At 44.5% G+C, this 24,953-nt stretch overlaps 1 protein-coding gene across 1 annotated transcript; it reads left to right on the top strand.

Moving 5' to 3' along the window:
- Window positions 1–678: 678 nt before the first annotated feature.
- Window positions 679–23,055, top strand: LOC121538028 (citrate synthase, mitochondrial). Its single transcript, XM_041845764.2, has 11 exons — window positions 679–863; window positions 13,327–13,374; window positions 13,706–13,813; window positions 14,002–14,067; window positions 15,776–15,907; window positions 17,403–17,591; window positions 18,310–18,512; window positions 18,998–19,127; window positions 21,991–22,092; window positions 22,281–22,490; window positions 22,796–23,055. The coding sequence occupies exons 1-11, from the start codon at window positions 807–809 to the stop codon at window positions 22,967–22,969; spliced, it is 1,419 nt and encodes a 472-aa protein (XP_041701698.1). The 5' UTR covers window positions 679–806; the 3' UTR covers window positions 22,970–23,055.
- Window positions 23,056–24,953: the final 1,898 nt, after the last annotated feature.

The raw sequence follows: 24,953 nt of genomic DNA, 5'->3' as shown, positions 1-24,953 counted from the left end.
ACTGGCATCTATACATCTACCCCAGCTATGTGGAGTCCCAATCAAAGCTGTGGATATTCCATGGTGCACTGCATGTAGTCTGTTTGAAATTGAATAGCCAACTTGACATTTTTCCTTGTTTTTGTTTGACTAAATCCTTTACGATAAAGAATCAAGTCCTTGTTTTAGAGCAATATTGTTGTGTGTGTTCCATCACTGGCTGCTTTGGAGAGGACAAGTGGAGCCTCAGCCAAAGTATCAACTTTGACATAGTGAATGAATAACTGTCTGTTGTATCAAGCAGAATTTCTTGAACCTCTGTCTCGTTGGTACCAGGTGCTTTTACCCTACTCCTCTCCCTAGACCCCTACAGCCAGACCCCATAGATTTGGCAAGAATTGGATAAGTGCAATATGGCTAAGTGGAATTTTCTCCATATTGCTGATATTTATCAAATTCTTTCAGATCTACACCTGGAGTTTATATGGTCATGTCCAGAAACAACCCCTAACCATACTTGGTTGATAGTTGTATTCTCTCACTCAATTCATTTAAATTGTGTGACACAGAATGAAACGGAAACGAGTCTTTACCCCGGTCTTCCGTCTGCCTTAGCCAATCGTTTCGATTGATAGAGACACACGAGGCTCAACTGGCCAATCAGGTTACATTTTGCTGCAACTACCATCCAATCAACGATACGCCTACTTGCGGGCCCGAATCCCTCTTCAACCTTCAGTTGTGCTTTTCTGTAGGGGCACCTTCAACTATCTCCGCTGTGCACTGGCTTTCAGAAATAGAAGAAACAATATTTTCCCACAGACACCATGTCCTTTTTGACTACCAGTATCAGCAGGCTAGCGCCAAGACTCCTTAATTCAAAGGTAAGCCGAGGTAAAGAACCTCTAAGTAGAGTGGGCGTTAGCTAGCAACTAACAAGTACGTTAAACTTCAACAACTAGCTAGCCGGCTCGTTCGCTCTCCAGGAAAAATGTTGGTTGTTGTCAAGCACATTCATGTACGCTAGTGGCTGCACATCGACAGACTGTTTTGAAGCTTGCCAACGATGGTCCTCTTTTAAATGTGTTGGTACTGCTGTGTTTCGTAGTTTTTTAGGTTAGCTGCTAGCTAGCCAGTTGACAGTGACGGATAACGTTAACGGGCAGGAGGGTGATGTTTCACAGCTAACGTTAGCTAGCTATCCGTCCTCTCACATGGAAATAATTTTAACTACTTGTTTAGATAATCCAAAAATAATTCCTAGTCTTATGTTAACTACCTACTGTCAGCAGTTGCAAGTTAATTGGCTGGCTAGCTAACCACTTTCCCTCATTTGACCTTCACTGCTAACATTTCCATTCATAACTAAATGCCCTAACTATTAGCCAATACAACAGCAACTATCTAGATTTGTTCATTTTCAGGTGCTGTATTGTTGCTAAGTCTCCATCTATGTCGCAATCTACACTGTACAAAAATATATAAACGCAACATGTAAAGTATTGGTCCCATGTTTCATGAGCTGAAATAAAAGATCCCAGAAATGTTCCATATGCAGAAAAAAGGTAATTTCTCTCAAATTTTGTGGACAAATGTGTTTACATCACTGTTAGTGAGCATTTCTCCTTTGCCAAGATAATCCATCCACCTGACAGGTGTGGCATATCAAGAATCTGATTAAACAGCATGATCGTTAAACAGGTGCACCTTGTGCTGTGGACAATAAAAGGTCACTCTAAAATGTGCAGTTTTGTCACACAACACAATACCACAGATGTCTCAAGTTTTGAGGGAGTGTGCAATTATCATGCTGACTGCAGGAATGTCCACCAGAGCTGTTGCCAGATAATTTAATATTAATTTCTCTACCATAAGCCAATGTCGTTTTTATAGAATTGGGCAATGCGTCCAACTGGCCTCACAACTGCAGACAACGTGTATGGCGTTGTGTGGGCAAGCGGTTTGCTGATGTCAACGCTGTGAACAGAGTGCCCCATGGTGGCGGTGTGGGTATGGTATGGGCAGGCATAAGCTACGGATAACAAACACAATTGCATTTTTATCGATGGCAATTTGAATGCACAGAGATGTCGTGATGAGATCCTGAGGCCCATTGGCATGCCATTCATCCGCCGCCATCAACTCATGTTTCAGCATGATAATGCACAGCCCCATGTCGCAAGGATCTGTACACAATTTCTGGAAGCTGAAAATGTCCCAGTTCTTCCATGACCTGCATACTCACCAGACATGTCACCTATAGAGCATGTTTGGGATGCTCTGGATCGACGTGTACGACAGCGTGTTCCAGTTCCTGCCAATATCCAGCAAATTCACACAGCCATTGAAGAGGAGTGGGACAAAATTCCACAGGCCACAATCAACAGCCTGATCAACTCTATGCGAAGGAGATGTGTCGCGCTGCATGAGGCAAATGGTGTTCACACCAGATACTGACCGTTTTTCTGATCCATACCCCTACCTTTTTTTTTAGGTGTCTGTGACCAACAGATCAAGGCCTAATTTATTTATTTTAATTGACTGATTTCCTTATGAACCGTAACTCCGAAATTGTTGCATGTTGCGTTTTATCTTTGTTCAGTATACCTAGCCAGTTAACTATCCAATTATGTAATAGGTCTATGCATGTGTAACACTCAAGTGTCAATAACACACATGGATTGGAATTGTCTTGTCTATCTTGATTTAATGCATTCCACAGAGGTCTGTATTGATTCCTGGGTGCCACTACTACCTCTCTTGCCTGGAAACCCAACGTTAAATTGCATTGAATTCTACGTCGGGCAGAAATTAGTGTTTGAATCAGGAACGTTTCCTCTCACGACCTCTACAAGCCAGAATGTTGGTCCTTTTGGCGGTAGGAATGTGAAGCAATATATATCCACAGGAAAGTATAATTACATGAACTTTTCAAAGCGCTGGTAGTGTGTTCAGACTCTCTTGCACTGGAATGATAGATGTGCAAGAGATGATGTGCAAATAGAGATACTGGGGTGCAAATGAGCAAAATAAATAACAATATGGGGATGAGGTAGTTGGGTGGGCTAATTTCAGATGGGCTGTGTACAGGTGCAGTGATCGGTAAGGTGCTCTGACAACTGATGCTTAAAGTTAGTGAGGGAGATAAGAGTCTCCAGCTTCAGAGATTTTTGCAGTTCGTTCCAGTCATTGGCAGCAGAGAACTGGAAGGAATGGCGGCCAAAGGAGGTGTTGGCTTTGGGGATGTACAGGTCACAGTGCTGGGTAGTATATGGGGCTTTGGTGACAAAACAGATGGCACTGTGATAGACTACATCCAATTTGCTGAGTAGAGTGTTGGAGGCTATTTTGTAAATGACATCGCCGAAGTCAAGGATCGGTAGGATTGTCAGTTTTACAAGGGCATGTTTGGCAGCATGAGTGAAGGAGGCTTTGTTGCAAAATAGGAAGCCGATTCTAGATTTCACTTTGGATTGGAGATTCTTAATGTGAGTCTGGAAGGAGAGTTTACAGTCTAACCAGACACCTAGGTATTTGTAGTTGTCCACATACTCTAGGTCAGACCCGTCGAGAGTAGTGATTCTAGTCGGGTGGGCGGGTGCCAGCAGCGTTCGATTGAAGAGCATACATCTCGTTTTACTAGTGTTTAAGAGCAGTTGGAGGCTACGGAAGGAGTGTTGTATGGCATTGAAGCTCATTTGGAGGTTTGTTAACACAGTGTCCAATGAAGGGCCAGATGTATACAAAATGGTGTCGTCTGCATAGAGGTGGATCTGAGAGTCACCAGCAGCAAGAGCGACATCATTGATATACACGGAGAAAAGAGTCGGCCCAAGAATTGAACCCTGTGGCACCCCCATAGAGACTGCCATAGGTCCAGACAACAGGCCTTCCGATTTGACACATTAAACATCTGAGAAGTAGTTGGTGAACCAGGCGAGGCAGTCATTTGAGAAACCAAGGCTATTTAGTCTGCCAATAAGAATGCGGTGGTTGACAGAGTCGAAAGCCTTGGCCAGGTGGGTGAAGACGGCTGCACAGTACTGTCTATTATCTATCGCGGTTATAATATCGTTTAGGACCTTGAGCGTGGCTGAGGTGCACCCATGACCAGCTCGGAAACCGGATTGCATAGCGGAGAAGGTACGGTGGGATTCGAAATGGTCGGTGATCTGTTTTGTTAACTTGGCTTTCAAAAACGTTCTAAAGGCAGGGCAGGAAGGATATAGGTCTGTAACAGTTTGGATCTAGAGTGTCACCCCCTTTGAAGAGGGGGATGACCGCGGCAGCTTTCCAATCTCTGGGGATCTCAGACGTTACGAAAGAGAGGTTGAACAGGCTAGTAATAGGGGTTGCGACAATTTCAGCGGCTAGTTTTAGAAAGAAAGGGTCCAGATTGTCTAGCCCAGATGATTTGTAAGGGTCCAGATGTTGCAGCTCTTTCAGAACATCCGCTGTCTGAATTTGTGTGAAGGAGAAGCGGGGGTGGGGGGGGGGCATGGGCAAGTTGCAGTGGAGGGTGCAGAGCTGGTGGCCGTGGTAGTGGTAGCCAGGTGGAAAGCATGGCCAGCCGTAGCAAAATGCTTGTTGAAATTCTCGATTATTGTAGATTTATCGGTGGTGATAGTGTTTCCTAGCCTCAGTGCAGTGGGCAGCTGGGAGGAAGTGCTCTTATTCTCCATGGACTTTACAGTGTCCCAAAACTTTTTGGATTTAGTGCTACAGGATGCAAATTTCTGTTTGAAAAAGTTAGCCTTTGCTTTCCTAACTGCTTGTGTATATTGGTTCCTAACTTCCCTGAAAAGTTGCATATAGGGGGCGATTTGATGCTAATGCAGTACGCCACAGGATGTTTTTGTGCTGGTCAAGGGCAGTCAAGTCTGAGGAGAACCAGGGGCTATGCTCGCTAAAGTGTTTTAGGGAGCGTTTGACAGTGATGAGGGGTGGTCGTTTGACCGCGGACCCGTTACGGACGCAGGCAATAAGGCAGTGATCGCTGAGATCCTGGTTGAAGACAGCTGAGGTGTATTTAGAGGGTAAGTTAGTCAGGATGATATCTATGAGGGTACCCATGTTTACGGATTTAGGGTTGTACCTGGTAGGTTTGTTGATCATTTTTGTGAGATTGAGGGCATCTAGTTTTGGATTGTAGGATGGCAGGGGTGTTAAGCATACAGTGGGGGGAAAAAGTATTTAGTCAGCCACCAATTGTGCAAGTTCTCCCACTTAAAAAGATGAGAGAGGCCTGTAATTTTCATCATAGGTACACGTCAACTATGACAGACAAAATGAGAATTTTTTTCTCCAGAAAATCACATTGTAGGATTTTTAATGAATTTATTTGCAAATTATGGTGGAAAATAAGTATTTGGTCAATAACAAAAGTTTCTCAATACTTTGTTATATACCCTTTGTTGGCAATGACACAGGTCAAACGTTTTCTGTAAGTCTTCACAAGGTTTTCACACACTGTTGCTGGTATTTTGGCCCATTCCTCCATGCAGATCTCCTCTAGAGCAGTGATGTTTTGGGGCTGTCGCTGGGCAACACAGACTTTCAACTCCCTCCAAAGATTTTCTATGGGGTTGAGATCTGGAGACTGGCTAGGCCACTCCAGGACCTTGAAAAGCTTCTACGAAGCCACTCCTTCGTTGCCCGGGCGGTGTGTTTGGGATCATTGTCATGCTGAAAGACCCAGCCACGTTTCATCTTCAATGCCCTTGCTGATGGAAGGAGGTTTTCACTCAAAATCTCACGATACATGGCCCCATTCATTCTTTCCTTTACACGGATCAGTCGTCCTGGTCCCTTTGCAGAAAAACAGCCCCAAAGCATGATGTTTCCACCCCCATGCTTCACAGTAGGTATGGTGTTCTTTGGATGCAACTCAGCATTCTTTGTCCTCCAAACACGACGAGTTGAGTTTTTACCAAAAAGTTATATTTTGGTTTCATCTGACCATATGACATTCTCCCAATCCTCTTCTGGATCATCCAAATGCACTCTAGCAAACTTCAGACGGGCCTGGACATGTACTGGCTTAAGCATGGGGACACGTCTGGCACTGCAGGATTTGAGTCCCTGGCGGCGTAGTGTGTTACTGATGGTAGGCTTTGTTACTTTGGTCCCAGCTCTCTGCAGGTCATTCACTAGGTCCCCCCCGTGTGGTTCTGGGATTTTTGCTCACCGTTCTTGTGATCATTTTGACCCCACGGGGTGAAATCTTGCGTGGAGCCCCAGATCGAGGGAGATTATCAGTGGTCTTGTATGTCTTCCATTTCCTAATAATTGCTCCCACAGTTGATTTCTTCAAACCAAGCTGCTTACCTATTGCAGATGCAGTCTTCCCAGCCTGGTGCAGGTCTACAATTTTGTTTCTGGTGTCCTTTGACAGCTCTTTGGTCTTGGCCATAGTGGAGTTTGGAGTGTGACTGTTTGAGGTTGTGGACAGGTGTCTTTTATACTGATAACAAGTTCAAACAGGTGCCATTAATACAGGTAACGAGTGGAGGACAGAGGAGCCTCTTAAAGAAGAAGTTACAGGTCTGTGAGAGCCAGAAATCTTGCTTGTTTGTAGGTGACCAAATACTTATTTTCCACCATAATTTGCAAATAAATTCATAAAAAATCCTACAATGTGATTTTCTGGATTTTTTTCTTCTCATTTTGTCTGTCATAGTTGACGTGTACCTATGATGAAATTACAGGCCTCTCTCATCTTTTTAAGTGGGAGAACTTGCACAATTGGTGGCTTACTAAATACTTTTTAGTCAATTCTTTTTCCCCACTGTATCCCAATTTAGGTCACCAAGCAGCACGAACTCTAAGGATAAATGGGGGGGCAATCAATTCACATATGGTGTCCAGGGCACAGCTGGGGGCTGAGGGGGGGTCTGTAGCAAGCGGCAACAGTGAGAGACTTATTTCTGGAAAGGTGGATTTTTAGAAGTAGAAGCTCAAACTGTTTGGGCACAGACCTGGATAGTATGATAGAGCTCTGCAGGCTATCTCTACAGTAGATTGCAACTCCACCCCCTTTGGCAGTTCTATCTAGACGGAAAATGTTGGGGATGGAAATTTCAGAATTTTTGGTGGCCTTCCTAAGCCAGGATTCAGACACTGCTAGAACATCAGGGTTGGCAGAGTGTGCTAACGCAGTGAATAACTCAAACTTAGGAAGGAGGCTTCTGATATTAACGTGCAGAAAACCAAGGCTTTTACAGTTACAGAAGTCAACAAATGATAGCTCCTGGGGAGTAGGAGTGATACTGGGGGCTGCAGGGCCTGGGTTAGCCTCTACATAACCAGAGGAACAGAGGAGGACTAGAATAAGGATACGGCTAAAGGCTTTAAGAACTGGTCTTCTAGTGCGTTGGGTACAGAGACTAAAGGGGGCAGATTTCCGGGCGTTGTAGAAAAGATTCAGGGCATTATGTACAGACAAGGATATGGAAGGATATGAGTACAGTGGAGGTATACCTAAGCGTTGGGTAACAACGAAAGAGAGAGCATCACTTGAGGCACCGATTGAGCCGGTCTCGGCTTGTATGGGGGGTGGAACAAAGGAACTATTTGAGGCAGTTTGAGAGGGATTTGGGGTTCTACAGCGAGATTGTATAATAAGAACTAACTGGAACAGCAATAGGCAATGCATATTGACATGGGAGAGAGGCATAAAGCAATCACAGGTGTTATTAGAGAGAGCTAAGACAGCAACTGGAAATGGCGATAAAGTTTGGGCTGAGGCTAAACAGAATAAACAGGACAGGGTACCGTGTAAAGGAACAGTCCAGCAGGCATCAGCTGTGCAGCTGAGTGATCATAAGGTCCAGTGAACAGCAATATATGAGTCCGAGAGCAGTTCAAATTGGTGCTTCAGCACAGCGAGCAGGAAGCACGGTTGTAGTTTGCGTGTGCTAGCGGGCCGGGGCTAGCAGATGGATCTTTGTGGTCGTCGCAACTGGAAGCCTGTTGAAACCACAGACGATTACGTCGGCAGACTAGTCGTGACGTATCGGCAGGGCTCCGTGTCGACTCTAGGAGGTCCCGTCCGGTTGATAGAGAGGTAGATAGCCGGGAGATGTGCCTGACTCAAGGCTAGCTCAAGGCTGATTAGCCAACAACAACGTTCATTTGGTTGCAGCTAGCTAGTTGCGATTATCCAGTGTTAATGGTCCAGTGATTCAGTGATTCCGGCATAAAATCTGATAGGTTCTGGGTCGATAACTCGCTGTGCAGACATTGCAGACTGGCCGATAGCCACGGACAATGGAGAAAAGCCGCTAACGGTGGCTAATAGCAAGTAGCTAGTTAACTGGCTACTCCCATCCGGTAGACAGAGAGGTAGATAGCCGGGGCTAGCTCAAGGCTAACTGGTGCTACGGGGCAGTGGTGATTAGCCTACAGCAACCATTCGACATCCATTCGGTTGTGGCTAGCTAGATCCGGTGTTATGGTCCAGTGATTCAGTTATTCCGGCAGAAAATCCGATGTTCTGGGTGAAAACCGCTAACGTCGGCTAATAGCAAGTAGCTAGTTAGCTGGCTGGCTAGTTTCAACTGGAGATTCTAGATAAAGGTGAATAAATAATAGAATCCGTTCCGCATTGAGTGAGGCGGGTTGCAGGAAAGTATATTTAGTAGAAGGATGAAAAGTGTGATAGGGAAATATATACGTAAAATACAAAAAAAAATACAAAAAACAGGCTATTTACATGGACACACAAGAGAACACGACCGCACTGCTATGCAATCTTGGTGGTTCCAAACATCTTCTATTTAAGAATGATGGAGGCCACTGTTCTTGGGGACCTTCAATGCTGCAGATTTTGTTTTGCTACCCTTCCCCAGATCTGTTCCTCGACACAATCCTGTGTCAGAGCTCTACGGACAATTCCTTCAACCTCATGGCTTGGTTTTTTTATATTGCTACTGCTCGAAAAAAAAGGATCTCGGTCGACCAACAGCCTATCGACCAAACAATTGACCAGTCTAATAATTGGTGTCAGCCCTAATGCCATCCGTTAAAGCAGACTACTTCAAATTAGAACCGATTTAACGGAGTGGTTCACCAAATCTCAATTTTGAGCCAAATCTCTATTTTTCTATGTAAATGGAATGTTATAGAAGTGTCCAGACACTTTTCTTAGGTTTCACTTGGTTTTGAGAAACTTACCCCACCACCAAGTAGACTTCCTCATTGCTTGTTCTGCAGTATGGGGGCCACAGATCAACCATAAACAAAGGCTCCAAACGGCAATACTCTGTATAGTGATGCAGGTCATTTACCCATTGTGGTAATACGAGAAATGTGTCCCTCGAGTCCAACAAAATGGAATATAACATTGCGAATAGTTTGGAATGACACTTTCATGTGTACAACATCTGAAGACCTGCATCACTATACTGAGAGCTCCTCCCTTCCTATAGAAACTCAAACGTGAAGTACCTGTGCTAAGGTCTATTCAACACTGGTCTGACCAATCGGAATCCATGCTTCAAGATTGTTATGATCACGCAGACTGGGATATGTTCCGAGTTGCCTCTGAGAATAACATTGACGTATTCACTGACAGTGACTGAGTTCATCAGGAAGTGTATATGGGATGTTGTTCCCACTGTGACTATTAAAACCTACCAAAAACTTTGGATAGATGACAGTATTCGCGCAAATCTGAAAGCGCAAACCACTGCATTTAACCACGGCAAGGTGACTGGGAATATGGTTGAATACCAACAGTGCAGTTATGCCCTCCGTAAGGCAATCAAACAGGCAAAATGTCAGTACAGAGACAAATTGGAGTCGCAATTCAACGGTTTAGACACAAGACGTATGTGGCAGGGACTCCAGATAATCACGTATTACAAAGGGAAAACCACGTCTTGCTCCCGGACAAGATAAACACCTTCTTCGCCCGCTTTGAGGATAACACAGTGCCACTGACGCGGCCCACTCCCGAGGACAGTGGGCTCGTTCTCCGTGGCCGACATGAGTAAGACATTTAAGCGTTAACCCACGCAAGGCTGCCGGCCCAGACGGCATCCCTAGCCGCGTCCTCAGAGCATACGCAGACCAGCTGGTTGGAGTGTTTTACGGACATATTTCTCCCTATCCCAGTCTGCTGTCCCCAGTTGCTTCAAGATGTCCACCATTGTTCCTGTACCGAAGAAAGCAAAGGTAACTGAACTAAATAACTATCGCCCCGTAGCACTCACTTCTGTCACCATGGAGTGCTATGAGAGGCTAGTTAAGGATCATATCACCTCCACCTTACCTGACACCCTAGACCCACTTCAGTTTGCATACCGCCCCAATCGATCCACAGACGATGCCATCGCACTGCACACTGCCCTATCCCATCTGGACAAGAGGAATACCTATGTAAGAATGCTGTTCATTAACTACAGCTCAGCCTTCAACACAATAGTACCCTCCAAGCTCATCATTAAGCTCGGTCATCATTAAGCTCTGTGCCCTGGGTCTGAACCCCGCTCTGTGCAACTGAGTCCTGGACTTCCTGACTCGCTGCCCCCAGGTGGTGAAGGTAGGAAACAACACCTCCACTACATTGATCCTCTGCACTGGGGCCCCACAAGGGTGCGTGCTCAGCGTCATCCTGTACTCTCTGTTAACCCATGGAGGCGTGCCTGGCCACGCAGTCAATTCAATCATTAAGTTTGCAGACGACACAACAGTAGTAGGCCTGATTATCAACAATGACGAGACAGCCTACAGGGAGGAGGTGAGGGCTCTGGCGGAGTGGTGCCAGGAAAATAATCTCTCCCTCATCGTCAACAAAACAAAGGAGCTGATTGTGGACTTCAGGGGACAGCAAAGGGAGAACGCCCCCATCCACATCGATGGGACCACAGTGGAGAAGGTGAAAAGCTTCAAGTTCCTCATCATACACACCACTGCCTGCCCTCCAGGACACCTACAGCACCCGATGTCACAGGAAGGCCAAAATGATCATCAAGGACATCAACCACCCGAGCCAAGGCCTGTTCATCCCGCTATCATCCATAAGACGAGGTCAGTACAGGTGCATCAAATCTGGGACCGAGAGACTGGGAAAAACAGCTATCAGACTGTTAAATAGCCATCACTAGCCGGCCTCCACCCAGTACCCTGCCCTGAACTTAGTCACTGTCACTAGCCGGCTACCACCCGGTTACTCAACCCTGCACCTTAGAGGCTGCTGCCCTATGTACATAGACATGGAATCACTGGTCACTTTAGTAATGGAACACTGGTACCTTGAATAATGTTTACGTACTGTTTTACAAATGTTATATGTATATACTGTATTCTACTGTATTCTAGTCAATGCCACTCTGACATTTCTCGTCCTAATATTTATATATTTCTTAATTCCATTCTTTTACTTTTATATTTGTGTGTATTGTTGTGAATTGTTAGATACTACTGCACAGTTGGAACTAGGAACACAAGCATTTCGCTACACCTGCAATAGCATCTGCTAAATATGTATATGCAACCAATAAATGTTGATTTTATATGCTGTTTCTGAAAGGACGTATTTGGGTGTTTTGTGGAGCCTTTGTTCATTTTTATCCGTGGCCCACATACTGCAGAACGAGCAATGAGGAAGTGTACTGGTGGTGGGGTAAGTTTCTCAAAACCAAGTGAAATTGCAAAAATGTGTCTGGACATATAATATGCCGTTTACATAAAAAAATTGAGATTTGGTTCAAAAAAAGTAAACCACTCCTTTTAAGTACATTGCTTGCCCATTCAGAGACTTGCTTGCATTTCTTCCTTTATGTCAGCAATGTTTTGTAAAGGTTTGTTGGCAAGCCTGATTGTGGACTTCAGGCAAGCCTCAGCCTGCCCTGTTCAATACCTTATCTGCCGTTTCAGTTCCGCCAGATGGTCCTCTTATCACTTCCTCTGCCAAGGATGCCTTGTAATCCTGACCCTGTCATCCCATGATTGTGCTACTGTTTAAAGGTCAATCCTGTTTGTTAACCTCAACACATACTAGCACAGGATGCTGGAATACAGAGCTGTCCTTCTCTGACACTCCACACAGGCCTCTACATTTTCTATGGTTGATCACTGTTTTAATGTTGGATTGTAGCTGCTATGGGAAGGTAGGCTACCCACACCTAAAGTGGAGTTCCACCCAGTGAGAAGTGGTAATTTAGCCAGACGGGACTCCCTAAAAACATGCCACTTCCATAAAGCTATGACCGGAAGTGACTTTTCGTCGCAGGTTATGAGAACGTTTTTCCTAACCCTTTTCGCTAACCTTAACCTAATTCTCCTAACCTGCCACATTTTCCTAACCTGCTATGAAAAAGTAACTTCCGGTCGTGGCTGTATCCAAGCACCGTGTTTTTAGGGAGTCTCGTAGCCAGATGTCCCTTGCGTTGACCCCCTGGCTCCTCCCCCTCCCATTGACTGTGGCAGTCTGACTGATGAGTCTGGTCAGAGATCTGTATATAATGACGAGATGCTCATGTCTCCGCTCTAACAATGGGAGTCGTCGTCCCAAGCGTAAATAAACCCATAGAAACGCATTGGGCTTATTTTGGACAGATTTTTGCGGGAGTGAAACCTCTCGCTTCGCCTCTTCCTCTCTGGTCTGGTTTCATACTACTGGTAGTAATCACCTGCTAAGCTACAAGATTACAGGCAGCCAGTCAAGAACTTTCATATCCTGCCTGGGCTGATTTTGATTTACTCAAGAAAATTCCTGTTAATACCACTCAATCTTCTAGTCCTAGTGACCGAGTCCTTAGGGTTGTCTGCCATTGATGGGTGGTAGCCTTAGACAAATGCAGCAGGATAGCTGGAGTAACAAATACATTATGGTTAATTTGAAATTGAGAAATATTGCTGTCTTTTCACTCTAACCCCTCTAGGCTCATTCTCATTCGTCATTAGAAGCTGGTCTCGTCATTATACCAGCTGCCCCCATTTACCTCTGACAACAGTATAATGGTCTCCACTGTTATCTGCAGTCAAGGCAGGCATTGCGGATTGCAGGACCAGATAGGGTAATTGGTTCTGTATAGATAACTGCTATCTGCCCACTCTATCGTGGATGTTGTGAGTCTGTGGGGTTGGATATCTAGGCTAACTGAGAAGCAGCAAGAAATCAGGATTTCATGGTGCTATCAGCTCAGTGATGAAATTAGGCCTACTTCTAGTAGTCCAGCTGCAGGTATTACAAATTGGAAATCAGAGTGCAGTTGTGCTACACAGCTAATTTGAAGCTTTTCTAATGCCTCCTTTACACTCCAGGATAACCAAGTCTTTGTTTTGACCACAGACCCTCCCTCAGGCTCATGTTTTCTGACGCTTTCATTTTCCTCTTTGCAGAATGCCTCCTGCGTCATTGTGGCGTCCAGACATGCCAGCTCATCAACAGTAAGTACTCTGACCAGCTCTTCAAGGGCACTCATTGTCAGTTTGCCAATTATTATCATCATCATTGTTGGTGATGCATGATGTTAATAGGGATTGACAAGAAGAGATGATTTCCCTCTGTTCTCTCTGCCATTATGGACCATGGTGATAACTTTATAAGCCAGTGTTTTTCAACCAATGTTTTGGATATAATGTTTGTTTGACCAACACAGACCTGGCAGTGTTATCACACATGTTTCACTAGGTTCTCTGTAGTTGACCTTTTTATATAGGCTGTTTTTCAACAAATGTGATTTTGACTGAGCTTTCAGAGACGTGTATGTTTTTGCAGAATCTAAAGGATGTTTTATCAGACCTCATCCCAAAAGAACAAAGTAGGATCAAGAGCTTCAAACAGCAGTATGGCAAAACCAACATTGGATCAATCACTGTTGATATGGTAAGTAACTGAGCCGTATTCAGTATCTCAGGGGGGGAGAGAATGTAGATGAATTAAGATCAGGATCATCTTTACACATTTTGATTTGAAACGCTTATGCTATTTCTGGACTTAGATCAGAGCAAATGAGTCTAGCCTATATTGAGCGTTCTGTACAGAGTGTAATTTATTTTAGTGTTGTTTCACAGGTCTATGGTGGGATGAGGGGCATGAAGGGTCTGGTCTACGAGACCTCAGTGCTGGATCCTGATGAGGTATGTTTCCTGCCCTCACAACACACACAATCCACTAAACATTAACACCCACAGAATAATTGATGTGTCGAGCTGAGCACCCTTGGCTCTTGTAGATAAGCCATATGGGCACTTTACAGTGCCTTCAGAAAGTATTCATACTCCTTGACTTATTCCACATTTTGTTGTGTTACAGCCTGAATTCAAAATGGATTAAAAATAATAATATTCTCACCCATCTACACACAATACTACACACAATACTATACTATCTACACACAATATAATGACAAAGTGAAAACATGTTTTTAGACATTTTTGCACATTTATTGAAAATGAAATACAGAAATATCTCATTTAAATAAGTATTCACACCCCTGAGTAAATATTTTGTAGAAGCACCTTTGGCAGTGATTACAGCTGTGAGTCTTTCTTGGTAAGTCTCTCTAAGAGCTTTCCACACCTGGATTGTACAACATTTGCCCATTTATTATTTTCTAAATTATTCAAGCTCTGTCAAATTGGTTGTTGATCATTGCTAGACAACCACTTTCAGGTCTCGCCATAGATTGTCATGTAGATTTAAGTCAAAACTGTAACTCGACCACTCAGGAGCATTCACTGTCTTCTTGGTAAGCAACTCCAGTGTATATTTGGCCTTGTGTGTTAGGTCATTGTCCTGCTGAAAGGTGAATTCATCTCCCAGCGTCTGGTGGAAAGCAGACTGAACCAGGTTTTCCCTCTAGGATTTTGCCTTTACTTAGCTCTATTCCTTTTTTTTTTTATCCTGAAAAATTCCCCAGTCCATAATGATTACAAGCATACCCATAACATGATGCAGCCACCAATATGCTTGAAAATATGGAGAGTGGTACTCAGTCATTTGTTGTATTGGATTTGCCCCGAACATAACTTTGTATTCAGGACAAAAAGTTAATTGCTTTGCCACATTTTTTCTAGTATTACTTTAATGCCTTGTTGCAAACAGGATGCATGTTTTGTAATATTTGTATTCTGTACAGGCTTCCTCCTTTTCACTCTGTCAATTAGGTTAGTATTGTTAAGTAACTACAATTTTGTTGATCCATCCTCAGTTTACTCCTATCACAGCCATTAAACTCTGTTTTAAAGTCCCTGAGCGGTTTCCTTCCTCTCCTGCAACTGAGTTATCATCCAAAATATAATTAATAACTTCACAAAGGGATATTCAGTGTCTGCAATGTTGTTTTATTTTACCCATCTACCAATAGTTGCCCTTTGTGAGGCATTGGAAAACCTCCCTGGTCTTTGTGGTTGAATCTGTGTTTGAAATTCTCTGCTCGACTGAGGGACCTTAAAGATCATTGTATGTTTGGGGTACAGAGATGAGGTAGTCATTCAAAAATCATGTTAAACACTATTATTGCACACGGAGTCCATGCAACTTATGTGACTTGTTAAGCACATTTTTACTCCTGAACTTATTTAGGCTTGCCATAACAAAGGGGTTGAATACTTATTTACTTAAGACATTTCAGCTTTACTTGTAAAAATGATTTTGTAAACATTTCGAACAACATAATTCCACTTCGATATTGTGTGTGTGTGTGTGTGTGTAGGCCAGTGACAAAACATCTCCATTTAATCCATTTTAAATTCAGGCTGTAAGACAACAAAATGTGGAAAAAGTCAAGAGGTGTGAATACTTTCTGAAGGCACTGTATATAAATTGTGTCCAATTTCTCTTTAGGGCATCCGCTTCCGGGGCTACAGCATTCCAGAGTGTCAGCAGCTGTTGCCCAAGGCTCCAGGAGGTCAGGAGCCGCTGCCTGAGGGCCTCTTTTGGCTGCTGGTCACAGGACAGGTCCCCACAGAGGAACAAGTGAGATGGGGCTAGGGCTGGATGTGCTAAGGCTAATTTAAACTGAATGTGAAGATTTAGTCTCAAGTTCAAAAAGGAGGTTAAAGGGTAGGTAGAATAAACATAACCACATGTAACATGGATTTGCATTAGTATACGCATCAAAAGTTCCAATGCAAGGTTACACCTCACTTTTCTATTTTTCAAGTTGTTACATAAAACCGATCAGAATGCCGAAGTCATGCTGGAAAAAGTTTTTCCGGGGTGTGGCGTTATATGGAGGACACGGCCAGCCAGCCTATTCCCTATCATGTAAACTCCAACAGAAATAACTTTAAATGTATAACTTCAAATTAAACCAAATCGTTTGCCCTCATGACTACTGGTTTCAATAAAATGTTCAAACCAACTTAAAACCAAATAATTTATGATTTTATTGTTAAAGATCAGCTTGCAAAGTTGCTAGCCAACTAGCCTGCTAACGTTAGCCCTACTATCTAGCCTGCTAACGTTAGCCCTACTAGCTAGCCTGCTAACGTTACGTTAGCACTGCATGAGTCGGCCAGTTGTAAACCAAAGTTTTGAAAATACATAACACCATCTAACCAATTATCAAGTAATGTTGCCGGTACATGCAGTTATTTTAGCCAGCAAGCCAACCAGCTAAAGTTATTTTAGCCTGCTTGCTAACTAGCCTAGTTAGCCAACCACCACGGGTCGACATAGCTAAGTGGTAAGCCAGAGAACAACACCAATTATTCTAGCACAAACAGAAAAAAGAAGCCAGCAGATATAAAGTAGAGAGAGTGGAGACTTACCGATTTGACAGCTGAGTTAGCGACCTCAGAGGGAGAGGCCTTTTCACCGGCCCGAGGGAGAGTCCGCTAATCCAATAGCGATCTAGTGAGGTAAATCCACATTGAATTTACCCGGTTTATCTCATCACTGCTGACATTCGCGATGTAGGAAACGGGTTGCTGGCTTAACAATCACGCTCGGCACAGCACCTGGTTTCAGTCTGTCTCCTTCCGAATCCTGCCTTCCACTGGTTCTAGCCATCTAAGTCCTCCAGGGTTAAATGTGCACCGCATGCAGTAGACGTGCCCGTGGTTCCTTTCAACCAATCTGCTCACTTCAACCGGACAAACCGGTCCCACTTCAAAGGTAGCTTCTCGTTTTTGGGCCACAAATTAGTTGTAACCCCATCTTTGTGGGTATTACTGCACCCAGCAACAACACACCTCCTTGGCATTTGGTGTTTGCTGCAGCTCTTTCTTGAAGCCACCACGAGATTAGGTCTAATTCTACCCTCATGTGGCTCAACTGGAGGAAATTCCTATGTTATTACATACTACAAGCAAGTTACTTTATGGTTTAGGAGGAAGGCATTGAAGTTCTACAACCATAGCCAAGTGATGGGGATTTATAGTGTTTGGGATTAAATAACATTTCCTGTCTGAATTTCTTTTATTGGCCCTACTTATACTCAACAATCCTGTTTGCATCATCTCTCCAGGTGAGCTGGTTGTCCAAAGAATGGGCTAAGCGGGCAGCACTCCCCTCCCACGTTGTCACCATGCTAGATAACTTTCCCACCAACCTTCACCCAATGTCCCAGTTCAGTGCCGCAATCACAGCTCTGAACAGCGAGAGCAGCTTTGCCCGGGCCTACTCCGAGGGCGTCAACAAGTCCAAGTACTGGGAGGTAAGTCACACACAGACAGACCCCAGCATGTATTCTTCACAGACCTGGGTTCAAATGGTATTTGAACATTTTCAAATACGTTGTCTGTGTTTGTTTGAGCTTGCCTGGCGAAATGGAACAAACAGAATAGCCATTAAGGTGTAAACTTCGCACATCTTGCGCTCCAGGCAGGCTAAAGCCAACGCTCCTATTTCAACCCAGTTCTGCATTCCTCACACTACAATGCAGTACAGTCAGAGGTGTGGCTAAAGGCATTAAACCAGAGGGTGATGCCGGATCTAAACCTTGACTGATTTAAAGTGCCTTTCAAGTGTCTGTTCTTTAAATATGAATTTTAACCAGCACACCAGGTCTCCCTTGACGAGCATATTAATCTCTTCCTTAACTTCCTGGTTAAAGATTAGGCTAAATTTAAATAAACAGAAACACAACCACACTGTTTCTTGTGTAGAGCAGGGAATTACAGCCCCAGAGTCCGACAGACAGACTTGAAAAAGCTCACAGACCAAAACGTCAACAGGAAATCAGCTACAGAGGTAATCGTGTGTGTGGGATTTATCAGGTCTTTCAGTGAGATCCTGTGGGAGACAGTCTACTGACTGTTGATTAAACCACCTACCCTTCTCTATTCAGTTCCTCTATTCCAGTTCATCTACTCTATTCAGTTAATCTATATTCCAGTTCATTTACTCTATTCAGTTCATCTACTTTATTCCAGTTCATCTATGAGGACTCCATGGACTTGATTGCCAAGTTGCCGTGTGTTGCTGCTAAGATCTACCGTAACCTGTACCGTGAGGGCAGCAGCATTGGAGCTATCGACTCTAACCAGGACTGGTCCGCTAACTTCGCCAACATGCTGGGCTACAGCAACTCTGCTGAGTTCACTGAACTTATGAGGCTCTACCTCACCATCCACAGGTATTGAACTATGGGCCAGTTTCAGATTAAGAATCTCCATTGAAGAATTTCCATTGAAACCAGCCCTAAAGGATGTATATTTTAAGCATAATTACCATTTAAGCGCCTTTGGGTCATTGAAAAGCACTCTATAAAACCCAGGTATTCATATTATTATTATTAACCATTATAAGTCATTGATTTATCTTACTTTTGGGGTGGTAGACATTTTGTCTATTTTGGGCTGTAGCTCATTCCCCTTCCCTTGCCAATAAATTCTGGCATTGCATGATAGAGAATTGTGAAACCCGCAAAGATGAATATTCTCTGCCCCCTAGCGTTTATATGTTGCATTAGAATTATTCTACAATTATTTGGGGATAAGTCTGTATTTTAATATAGCTCTGTATAAATATTTTAGTTAGTAATAATCATGTCAAGTACTATTTTGTGATGAATTACTGTACATTTAAAATGTAAGTGACCCTCTGGGGTTCCTGTTTCAGTGACCATGAGGGAGGCAACGTCAGCGCCCACACAAGTCACCTGGTGGGCAGTGCTCTGTCTGACCCTTACCTCTCCTTCAGTGCTGCTCTGAACGGGCTGGCTGGACCTCTGCATGGGCTGGCCAACCAGGTCTGTGTTAATCCTGTGGATGGACAGATGGATGGACAGAATCAAATAACATTTTATTTGTCACATGTGCCGAATACAACAGGTGTAGACCTTACAGTGAAATGCTTACTTACAAGCCCTTAACCAACAATGCGGTTTTAAGAAAAATAAGTGTTAAGTAAAAAATAGATAACAAAAAATTAAAGAGCTGCAGTAAAATAACAGTAGCGAGGCTATATACAGGGGGTACCGGTACAGAGTCAATGTGCGGGGGGACAATGCAAATAGTCCGGGTAGCCATTTGATTAGCTGTTCAGGAGTCTTATGGCTTGGGGGTAGAAGCTGTTAAGAAGCCTTTTGGACCTAGACTTGGCGCTCCGGTACCGCTTGCTGAGCGGTAGCAGAGAGAACAGTCTATGATCAAATCAAATCAAATCAAATCAAATCAAATTTTATTGGTCACATGCGCCGAATACAACAAGTGCAGACATTACAGTGAAATGCTTACTTACAGCCCTTAACCAACAGTGCGTTTATTTTAAACAAAAAAAGTAAGAATAAAACAACAACAAAAAAAAAGTGTTGAGAAAAACAAAGAGCAGAAGTAAAATAAAGTGACAGTAGGGAGGCTATATATACAGGGGGGTAACGGTGCAGAGTCAATGTGCGGGGGCACCGGCTAGTTGAGGTAGTTGAGGTAATATGTACATGTGGGTAGAGTTAAAGTGACTATGCATAAATACTTAACAGAGTAGCAGCAGCGTAAAAAGGATGGGGTGGGGGGGCAGTGCAAATAGTCCCGGGTAGCCATGATTAGCTGTTCAGGAGTCTTATGGCTTGTGGGTAGAAGCTGTTGAGAAGTCTTTTGGACCTAGACTTGGCACTCCGGTACCGCTTGCCGTGCGGTAGCAGAGAGAACAGTCTATGACTAGGGTGGCTGGAGTCTTTGACAATTTTGAGGGCCTTCCTCTGACACCGCCTGGTATAGAGGTCTTGGATGGCAGGGAGCTTTGCCCCAGTGATGTACTGGGCCGTACGCACTACCCTCTGTAGTGCCTTGCGGTCAGAGGCCAAGCAGTTGCCATACCAGGCGGTGATGCAACCAGTCAGGATGCTCTCGATGGTGCAGCTGTAGAATTTTTTGAGGATCTGAGGACCCATGCCAAATCTTTTTAGTCTCCTGAGGGGGAATAGGCTTTGTCGTGCCCTCTTCACGACTGTCTTGGTGTGCTTGGACCATGATAGTTCGTTGGTGATGTGGACACCAAGGAACTTGAAGCTCTCAACCTGTTCCACTACAGCCCCGTCGATGAGAATGGGGGCGTGCTCAGTCCTCTTTTTTTTCCTGTAGTCCACAATCATCTCCTTTGTCTTGGTCACGTTGAGGGAGAGGTTGTTGTCCTGGCACCACACGGCCAGATCTCTGACCTCCTCCCTATAGGCTGTCTCATCGTTGTCGGTGATCAGGCCTACCACTGTTGTGTCGTCGGCAAACTTAATGATGGTGTTGGAGTCGTGCCTGGCCATGCAGTCATGGGTGAACAGAGAGTACAGGAGGGGACTGAGCACGCACCCCTGAGGGGCCCCCGTGTTGAGGATCAGTGTGGCAGATGTGTTGTTACCTACCCTTACCACCTGGGGGCGGCCCGTCAGGAAGTCCAGGATCCAGTTGCAGAGGGAGGTGTTTAGTCCCAGGATCCTTAGCTTAGTGATGAGCTTAGAGGGCACTATGGTGTTGACTAGGGTAGCTGGAGTCTTTGACCATTTTTAGGGCCTTCCTTTGACACCGCCTGGTATAGAGGTCCTGGATGGCAGGAAGCTTGGTCCCAGTGATGTACTGCCGTACGCACTACCCTCTGTAGTGCCTTGCGGTCGGATGCCGAGCAGTTGCCATACCAGGCAGTGATGCAACCAGTCGGGATGCTCTCGATGGGGCAGCTGTAGAACTTTTTGAGGATCTGAGGACCCATGCCAAATCTTTTCAGTCTCCTGAGGGGGAATAGGCTTTGTCGTGCCCTCTTCATGACTGTCTTAGTGTGTTTGGACCATGATAGTTTGTTGGTGATGTGGACACCAAGGAACATGAAGCTCTCAACCTGTTCCACTGCATCCCCGTCGATGAGAATGGGAGCGTGCTCGGTCCTCTTCTTTTTCCTGTAGTCCACAATCATCTCCTTTGTCTTGATTGCGTTGAGGGAGAGGTTGTTATCCTGGCACCACACGGCCAGGTCTCTGACCTCCTCCCTATAAGCTGTCTCATCGTTGTCGGTGATCAGGCCTACCACTGTTGTGTCGTCAGCAAACTTAATGATGGTGTTGGAGTCGTGCCTGGCCATGCAGTCATGGTTGAACAGGGAGTACAGGAGGGGACTGAGCACGCACCCCTGAGGGGCCCCCGTGTTGAGGATCAGCGTGGCAGATGTGTTGTTACCTAACCTTACCACCTGGTGGTGGCCCATCAGGAAGTCCAGGATCCAGTTGCAGAGGGAGGTGTTTAGTCCCAGGGTCCTTAGCTTAGTGATGAGGTTTGAGGGCACTATGATGTTGAACGCTGAGCTGTAGTCAATGAATAGCATTCTCATGTAGGTGTTCCTTTTGTCCAGGTGGGAAAAGGCAGTGTGGAGTGCAATAGAGATTGCATCATCTGTGGATCTGTTGGGGCGGTATACAAATTGGAGTGGGTCTAGGGTTTCTGGGATAATGGTGTTGATGTGAGCCATGACCAGCCTTTCAAAGAACGATAGTCATGATAGAGTAACTGGCATTTTCTTAACATCATAAGCACAGCAGTCACTGAGAAGCAGAATTATAATTGTGTTTTTGTTTTAGCCTTGCTGAGGTTAACAGTATGTTGCTGATATTTGTTTCTCTGTGTGCCCTGCAGGAGGTGCTGGTGTGGCTGACGGCCCTGCAGAATGAGATGGGAGGGGAGGTGTCTGATGAGAAGATGAGGGATTACATCTGGAACACACTCAAGTCTGGCAGGGTAAGAGCGCATCTGGCTTCACTACTATGACGCATCTTACCCAAAATTCCTTAGTTCTCCAGAATTCTGGGGATCAGGAAGGAATAAGCAGGGAGTTAATCCTCCAACAGGGATTAGGAAGAACACAGGACATTTGGGGGAGGTTTGCAACCTCACACTCTCGCTCTTACACTCGCTCTCTGCCATAGGTGGTGCCAGGCTACGGGCATGCTGTCCTGAGGAAGACTGACCCCAGGTACCAATGCCAGCAGGAGTTTGCCTTCAAGCACCTGCCCAATGACCCCATGTTCAAGCTGGTGCACCAGCTCTACAAGATCGTTCCCCCAGTGCTGCTGGAGCAGGGTAAGGCTAAGAACCCCTGGCCCAACGTAGATGCCCACAGTGGAGTGCTTCTGCAGGTAAGCAGTATTCTTTATTGGGGCATTCTACTCAACAATGTCCTATTGTAATGTTATGTATTGCAATGTAATGCAGATCCATTCTTCGATGGAACTTGAATTTGAAAGTGCATTCTAAATGTATTTTGACGGGTCAGCATTACAATCCAGATGTCCTTCAATTATAAGCATCACAAAACACAGCACCTGTGAGTTTTAGTTTAGTCTTTCAATCATTCCATTTTTGTTGACCCTCTGTAACAAAACATGTTTGACCTCTCCCTGGCCTTTCCCCTGACCTCTCCACTTCTCCTTCTCTACTACAGTACTATGGGATGACAGAGATGAACTACTACACTGTGTTATTCGGCGTGTCCCGAGCCCTGGGAGTGCTGGCCCAGCTGATCTGGAGCCGAGCCCTGGGCTTCCCCCTGGAACGCCCCAAGTCCATGAGCACGGACGGACTCATGACCCTGGTGGGGGCCAACAAGTCCGGCTGAAGAGGAAAGGAAAGGAGAGGGGAGGAAATATCAAATAAAAGCTGACCTCGCCCCCATCCCCATGGAAGAGATTCAAAGAGACAGTACCCTTTTTTGTTTTTTATTTATTTATCAAAAATCAAAAAAAGGGCCTTTTGATATTTACATTATTCAGTGTGAGACTGTTAGGTAGATATTCATAGATATCCTATATTATATATCCACCCTATGCCTCCACATTTGGAAGACAAATAGAGAAGACACAAAACACGTACTCATACACTGAGTGTAAAAAATAACTTTAAGAACACCTTCCTAATATTAAGTTGCAACCCCCCTTGCCCTCAGAACAGCCTCAATTCATCAGGGCATGGACTCTACAAGGTGTCAAAAGCGTTCCACAGGGATGCTGGCCCATGTTAACTCCAATGCTTCCCACAGTTGTCAAGTTGGCTGAATGTCCTTTGGGGTTGTGGATCATTCTTGAAACACACAGGAAACTGTTGAGCGTGAAAAATCCAGCAGCGTTGCAGTTCTTGACACACTTAAACCAGTGCACCTGGCACCTACTACCATACCCTGTTCAAAGGCACTTAAATATTTTGTTTTGCCCATTCACCCTCTGAATGGGACACATGCACAATCCATGTCTCAATTGTCTAAAGGCTTAAAAATCATTTAACTTGTCTCCTCCCCTTCATCTACACTAATTTGAAGTGAATTTAACAAGTGACATCAATAAGGGATAATAGCTTTCACCTGGTCAGTCTGTCATGGAAAGAGCAGGTGTCCTTAATGTGTTGTACATTCAGTGTATATACACTTCACCTGCCTAGAGATGACAGCTAGTTTAATTTATGTCCAGTGTTTGCTAACCCAATGCTTCTCGTATGCTTGCCAGGCCTGGGTTGCTCAGTCTGTCACTCCACCTCAGTACTACAGAGCTCCCACCAACCTCTGTTCCTGACTCAAGACAATTACAGCACAGTAGGCCAATGCAGTCTGCTAGCATCTCATCAGCTTCCCCCATGTGCCTGGGAAGACTGGGCCACACTAACAGATTGAAGATGTGAAGGGGCATAGAAAGTATCATGGAATCCAAACTCATATGCTCGGTTTTACTATTGTTTCAATCGGAGCATATCTGTTTGGTTTCCAGGCTACAGACCAATGCCTAATGGTCATCAATTGAGATTTCACTTGAGTATTTCTTACATCGATTTAACTTGAGTGGTAGTTTGACATCAAGATTAACCCCTTAGAAAGCAAGCAAAATTAATAAGGAAGCAAGTAACTTTTATTTTGAGTCACATTTTGCTGCTGATAGTTGCTGAAGCTTTGATTGTCTGGAAAGCCTTGCCTAATCTAAGCAAACAGGGAAACATATTTTTTTGTTGCCGGAAACCCTCACCCCATTTCTCTATACAATTTCCTCCAATGTTACTCTAACCATTTAAATTTCACTCCCAAGAACACTCTAGTAAAGAAAAAGGTCCTTATCTAACTTCCACTGAAGATGTTCAATTTCACCGGAGAAGGATGCAAATCAGGAAAAAAAGGGTACTGCCCCTTTTTAAATATTTTCGTCTTGCCTGATTCCCTGACTTCAATGGATTTAACCTTGAACACACCTCTATGATCAAAATAGGCTTGAACACACCTCTATGATCAAAATAACCTTTTGTTTTTTGTCATTCAATCGTGTTTTACATTCTTACCTTTCAATTTCTGTCTGGGCATCTTTTGTAATGTGGGATTTGTGTGGGTAGGATGTATATGATGGAGCTCTGAATTGTAGCCTGAAGTACCCAAAGGCCTGATTTAATAATAGCATAGACTTGTTATCGTTGAAGGATTGGGAGGACAAGGTCTTCTGATTTTAGTATGTACATGAGTGCAAGCTTGAACATAAGTGTGCAGTCGGGGGGCTGTTTATCTGTTGGGGTCCTCTTATTTTTGTTTATATACTGGGTGGTTCGAGCTCTGAATGCTGATTGGCTGACAG

This window comes from Coregonus clupeaformis, chromosome 24, assembly GCF_020615455.1.
Source record: "Coregonus clupeaformis isolate EN_2021a chromosome 24, ASM2061545v1, whole genome shotgun sequence".
Classification (NCBI taxonomy): domain Eukaryota; kingdom Metazoa; phylum Chordata; class Actinopteri; order Salmoniformes; family Salmonidae; genus Coregonus; species Coregonus clupeaformis.
This window is presented reverse-complemented; position numbering and strand designations above follow the sequence as displayed.